We start from the raw sequence: 6,257 nt of genomic DNA, 5'->3' as shown, positions 1-6,257 counted from the left end.
AAGGAGGTGAGGGGATTGAGGGCTTCCTCATGAGGAGTCTAGTGTAAATACACTGAGGCAAGGCACTTGGAGACTTTAGGACAATAAAAGTCTGGCAGCGGAAGGTAGTTTTAAGTTAGGCTACAGGGCGAGCCCACCAGGGAGGCTGTGGAAACACTGAATAGGGGTCAGACCCTCAGATGGCGGGTCTCAAAGTTGAGAGACTTAAGCCTGGAATGGAAAACTACCCTGAACAATTGCTTTGGAATTATGGGGCTTCCCAGATGGCTCAGTGGTAAAGAACCCGCCCACCAATGCAGGAGACATGGGTTTAATCCCTGGGTCAGGAAGCTGCCCCTGGAGGAGGAAATGGCTACGCAATCCAGTATTCTTGCCTGGAGAATGCCATGGACAGAGCAATCTGTTCAGTCCATGGGGTAGTAAAGGGTCAGACACGACCAAGTGACTAAACAGCAACACGAGTAGACTAGAGAGAAATCCCCCCTGGGGAGGGGATGGAATGTGCCCTGTGCTCCTGTCCCAGTGCCCGTGAACACAGTGCACAACCTAGATGTTTCATGCACATCATCTCCAAGGAGATTCTGTGACATAAAAGTAATAGTAGAATGAAACCGGAAACTCAGAAGCCAGTGGGATGACACTGTTTGCTGTGAGTCGTGGAAACAGAGCTCATTTTATTGAAAGGGCATTCCATTCAGCGTTTTTGGCTACATTGATAATTCCACCAAAGTCTGTGAGGTGAGTCTCTTTTAGGTGATGGTGAAAGAGATGAAGATAGGGGCTTATTTTAGTTACTTATTTATTTGGCTATGCTTGGTCTTAACTTTGACACGCAGGATCCTTGATCTTCCTTGCAGCCTGAGAGTTCTTTAGTTGCAGCATGAGGAATGATTCAGTTGTGGTATATAGGCTCTTTAGTCGTGGCATGTGAACTATTAGTTGCAACAAAGCTGTGGCATGTGGGACGTAGTTCCCTGATCAGCAGTGGAACCCAGGCCTCCTGCATTGGGGGTGCAGAGTCTTAACCCCTGGACCACTAAGGAGGTCTCTAGGAGTTGTACAGATGAAAGAGCAGCCGGGAAGGAAGACAGAATTAGTCTCAGAATCAAATTTAGATTCTTTGAATTTCGTTCAGTTAAAAAAGTACCCCCACACTCAAAATACGATCTAGTGGTGGAAATGAAAGATTCTTTCTAAACAGCATTTTGGACTGATTTGGTGTTTCATGTCCGAGAATGCCACAGATTCTCTGACATCTCCTAGATTTAAAAGATTCTTCAGGGTCGGTGGTATCCTCCAGGATGAAAATAATCATACTCACAGTAAAAACAGATATTGTGTAAAGTCTCAGTGTGGTCCAGGCACTGTGCCAGGTGCTTTAGCTACATGCCACTAGCCCTACAAAAGCCACTTCACCTGAGGCTCCCCGAGTTTGGGGATGGACCCAAGTCCTCACAACTGATAAGAGACAGAGCTGAGACTAGAGCGCTGGTCTGAATTGGTCCAGAGCATGTACCGTTCCACTTGTCCCGGCCTGAGGTGCTCATGAGTCAGTTAGTTCACTGTCTTCTAGCACTCCAACATGTATCTTGAGTGACGGAAAGGACTCTGTGATGAAAACACTGGGATGGAATACATAGCCAAGGCAATACAAACACCAAAATAATTAAGAGGTGTGAATAAAGGAGAGAAGGAGATAATGCTCAGGTAGCATATGATCACCTGCATGTGCAAATTCAGACACCCTCAAGTGATCGAGGGCTTTCAAGATTATCTGGCGCTATCCTTCTATGTAGAATGTAAATATTTTATTGTTTTAATTAAAAAAATTATTTCTATTTATTTTTTGACTGCTCTGGGTCTTAGTTGTGACACTTGGAATCTTTGTTGCCACATGCAGGGTCTTTGATTGTGGAATGTGAGATTTTAGTTGTGGCACGAGAACTCTTAGTTGTTGGACGTGAGATTTTTAGTTGTGGCATGTGGAATCAAGTTACCTGACGAGGGATCAAACCGAGGACCCCTGCATTGGGAGTGCATAACCACTGGAGCAACAGGGAGGTGTCGAGAGTAAATATTTTAGAACTACCCTAAATCTGGTGACTCAGATGGTACAGAATGTGCCTGCAATGCGGGAGACCTGGGTTCGATCTCTGGGTTGGGCACAATCCCTGGTGGAGGGCATGTAACACACTTCAGTATTCTTGCCTGGAGATTCTGCATGGACAGAGGAGCCTGGCAGGCTACAGTACATGGGGTCCCAAAGAGTGGGACATGACTGAGTGATTAAGCACACACCCTAAATCTGGCTGAAGAGCAGGAATATATCCCCTCTATCTCTTTGACATCATAACATCTGTCCTGAGTTCCTTAATTTCTGCTGCATTTTCCTAATCTTACATCACTTTTGGGACTGAGACCCGTTTTCTCCAAGATTTGCTAGAGGGTAACTGCTCACTGTTCATAGGAATATGCATTCCCCCAGAAGCCTTTGATCGAGGGACAGAAGCTGATATGGGAACCTCCAGGAAGGAGGACTAAGGAGACAATCACCCCTGAAAATAGTGGTGACCCAAAGACTAAGAAGAGGAATCTTAGCTCAGTAGAAGGAGCAGTCCCAGGCTGTGGTAGATGTAGTGAGGATGCTAAGCAAGAGGAATCAGAAGGACTCAAGTTGCATCCCCACTGTCTATTCTCAGAGGCCCTGATGGACTAGGATCACATGAGGATCATCCTGACTTCCAACTTGGAATTCTCAGGAGACTAGGACCTTGATGTAAGACAAGAAGCTTCATAAAACAGAGAATAGAGTTACAGGATTTGTCAGGTGTCAATGTGAGGACCTGAAAGTGGACTCACAGTAGCACACAGTATAAAAGGTGCCCGATGTTTTAAGGAGCCAAGGTAAGGACCTTGAATGATGATCCCAGTGAACTCGGGATGGAAAAAAACCCTACTGAGCTCTCAGCACTGGGTATCCCCTTGGAGGGAGGTGGACTGAGGCATCCTTTCACTTGCTTCTGGATCATGTGGAGGTCTAAAGTGTCTGTAGCAGAATAGCAGAGAGAAGGGTGCCCAGGCTCCGCCAGGACTTGACATGGTAATACGAAAGATGAGCTGAGAGGACCCCACTGCCGGGACCTGCTGTCACGTCAGTAAATCCAAAGCAGGGCTGAGAGGATGCAGAGGAAAAGTCTTAAGGCTTCTGTTCTTCCTCTGTGGGATTCTGTGGGGACAGGCTGAGCAGGAAAACAGGAGGCTTGTGGGTTCCTAGGGCAGTGTCCTCAAGAACACCTGCAGAGGTGGCCTTTGATTAGGCCAAGGTAGAATCTCCCTGTTTTAAGGTGCTCATGTCACCTCATTCTCCATCCTCCAGGTGCCCCAATCTCCTGTCTACTGGCCCAGAATCCTGCCTGCGGTCCCTGACCACAGCCATCATGCCCCGTCGGCAGAAGAGTAAGGTCCGTGCTCGTGAGAAACGTCACCAGGCCTGGTCTGAGACCCAGGGTCTTCATGATCAGGCCACCACATCTCGGGGAGAAGAGACCACCTCCTCCTCCCCTCCTGATTCAGAGAGTGCTCCCTCAAGCTCGTCTGCTGCTGGCACCCCCAAGGGGCCTCAGGGAGCCCAAGGCACCACCAGTGCTGCTGCAGGTGCTATATGCAAAAGATCTGGTGGTGGTGGCGCAGCAGGCTCGAGATCTGGTGTAGGTGCCGAGGGCCAAGTTCAGGGAGGTGAAAATTCCTCCCAGGCTTCAGCTGCTGCTGCGAGCTCTCACACAGATCTTCTGACCAAGAAGGCACAGATGTTGGTGCAGCACATGCTGTGTAAGTATAAGATGAGGGAGCTCATTAAGAGGTCTGAAATGCTGAAGGCAATCAGTGGAAGGTACATGAAGCAATTCCCAGAGATCCTCAGCAGGGCCTCTGAGCACATGGAGGTTGTGTTTGGCCTGGTGCTGAAGGAAGTTAGACCCAACAGTCACTGCTATACCCTGGTGAGCAACCTAGATCTCAGCGACAGTGAGTCTATGAGAGGTGACTTGGGGCTGCCGAAGAATGGTCTTCTGATGCCTCTGCTGAGTTTCATCTACCTGAATGGCCCCCGTATCTCTGAGGAGCACATCTGGAAGTTCCTGAATATTCTGGGCATCTATGATGGAAGAAGGCACTTCATCTTTGGAGACACCAGGAAGCTCATCACAGAAGATCTGGTGCGGGAAGAGTACCTGGAGTACCGCCAGGTGCCCGGCAGCAATCCCCCTCGCTATGAGTTCCTCTGGGGTCCTAAAGCGCTTACAGAAACCAACAAGAATAAAGTCATGGAGTTTTTGGCCAAGGTCAATGATATGGTCCCTGATGCCTTCCTGGCGCAATATGAGGAGTCTTTCATACAGGAAGTAAAGAGCACCGGGACCAGATCTGCAGCCAGGGTTGACACTTCTGCCTCAGTCAAGGCTGGCACTTCTGCCTCAGTCATGGCTGCCACTTCTGCCTCGGGCATGGCTGCCACTTCTGCCTTGGGCATGGCTGACTTTTCTGCTTCAGGCATGGCTGGCATGTCAGCCTGGGTTACTGCAGGCATGTCTGCCTCGGTCTGGGATGGCCCTTCTGCTGCAGCCCAGGCTCAGTATCTTGCCTCAGCCAGGCCTGGCATTTCTACTGCAGCCAGCACTGGCCCTTCTGCCTCGGCCAGTGCCCACGCTAGGGCCGTATCCAGCCACTCATCTCGCCCCTAGTGTGGTCGGAAGGCCGTTCTTCACTTTGTGGTCAGAAAGGCCTGTCAACCCGTGTTCCTGTTGATTCCCCCCCCTAGTTTTCAGTTCTTTCTTTTTTCAACAGAAAGTTTATTTAGGTTCATGATACAAGTATTTGAGTAAAATGGGTCACACACAGTTTGCTGTTTGTCAGATTTATGAGTAACAATTTTGTTTTTTGAAATGCATATTGGAAATCCTCATATCACTTTTGTGATCCCGGATGAGAATAACATCACTTTAGGATAAGAATATCCTTAGAAATATGAAAGACACCACACTAATAGAAGCTCAGAACATAGATACATAGAGAGATAGCCAAAAGTTCTTCAAGTTTTGGTTTGCTTTACTCTGTTTAGTCTCCCTTTTTGTAAATATAAAAGATATATGCTTGGATCTGCTTATGGTTTTCAAGAATGTTTGAGAATATAAATTAAAGCAAATGATTTGTTTGTGGCTCTTCTTTTACACAAACATTAATTGAGCATCTGCTTTTAAGAAGTCTTTCATGCCTGTATTGGCGATGTTTAGTCAAAGAAACTCCCAGTTTCTGCCCATTCACTTATAGTTTCCAGGGAAGCTGTCATTCTATGGAAGAGGCTGAGAGACTCTCTACTTCAAGAAGAACAAAAAAGAAGCAGGGTAAAGAGCGGGTGGAGAGAATATATTACTTTGGTTTCATTGCTAAGCAGAATTTTGGCTGATTGGGGAGATTGGGTTATTTTTTTTTTTTCTTTCAGTTAGAACGCTGCATACTTTCTGACATCTGATAGATGCAAAAAAAGAAAAGAAACCCAGCTGATGTAACATCTGAGGTCAAGATCATCGTAATAACTGGGATTGCCCCTAATTTCTCAATAGAGACAGGTTCTGTGACAGATGCTTTCGATAAATACATATATTCCACCAGTCTGACAAGGCAGGGTTTATCAAACTCACTTCACAGGGGAGAACCCAAGGCTCATAGAGTTAGAGTTTGGTTTTGTGCCAAAATACTTAAGGCTGGTAAATGACAGACCTAGGACTAGACTCCTGCCCTAAACTACTCTAGCGTACATACTGTTCTTCTCCCCCAACCCTGAGACATACCCTTGTCTTGTCTTTTAAACAAGTACTTTTAACATTTGATATTTCATTTCCCTTGTGGCTCAGCTGGTAAAGAATCCTCCTGCAATGCGGGAGACCTGGGTTCGATCCCTGGGTTGGGAAGGTCCCCTGGAGAAGGGAAAAGCTACCCACTCCAGTATTCTGGCCTGGAGAATTCCATGGACTCCATGGACTGTACAGTCCATGGGGTCACAAAGAGTCGGACGTGACTTTCACTTTCACATGGTAATTCTCTCTTTTGGACTTCCCTGATGGCCCAGGGAAGTCCAGATGGTAAAAGCCTCTGCCAGCAATGCAGGAGACCCTATTTAGATCCCTGGGTTGGGAAGATCCCCTGGAGAAGGAAACGGCAACCCACTCCAGTACTCTTGCCTGGAAAATCTGATGGACAGA

The 6,257-nt window shown here is 47.3% G+C and overlaps 1 protein-coding gene across 1 annotated transcript; it reads left to right on the top strand.

The window, feature by feature from the left end:
- The first annotated feature begins 3,385 nt into the window (after positions 1 to 3,385).
- Positions 3,386 to 5,201, top strand: LOC129638866 (melanoma-associated antigen B2-like). Its single transcript, XM_055563584.1, has one exon. The coding sequence runs from the start codon at positions 3,438 to 3,440 to the stop codon at positions 4,737 to 4,739; it is 1,302 nt and encodes a 433-aa protein (XP_055419559.1). The 5' UTR covers positions 3,386 to 3,437; the 3' UTR covers positions 4,740 to 5,201.
- Positions 5,202 to 6,257: the final 1,056 nt, after the last annotated feature.

The sequence above is a fragment of the Bubalus kerabau genome, chromosome X, assembly GCF_029407905.1.
Source record: "Bubalus kerabau isolate K-KA32 ecotype Philippines breed swamp buffalo chromosome X, PCC_UOA_SB_1v2, whole genome shotgun sequence".
In the NCBI taxonomy this organism is placed as follows: Eukaryota; Metazoa; Chordata; class Mammalia; order Artiodactyla; family Bovidae; genus Bubalus; species Bubalus kerabau.
Note: the sequence above shows the minus strand (reverse complement) of the source record. Positions and strands in the feature narration are given on the sequence as shown.

Coding starts and splice junctions, on each gene's coding strand:
- LOC129638866 (XM_055563584.1), top strand. CDS start 3,438: ATGCCCCGTCGGCAGAAGAGTAAGGTCCGTGCTCGTGAGAAACGTCAC.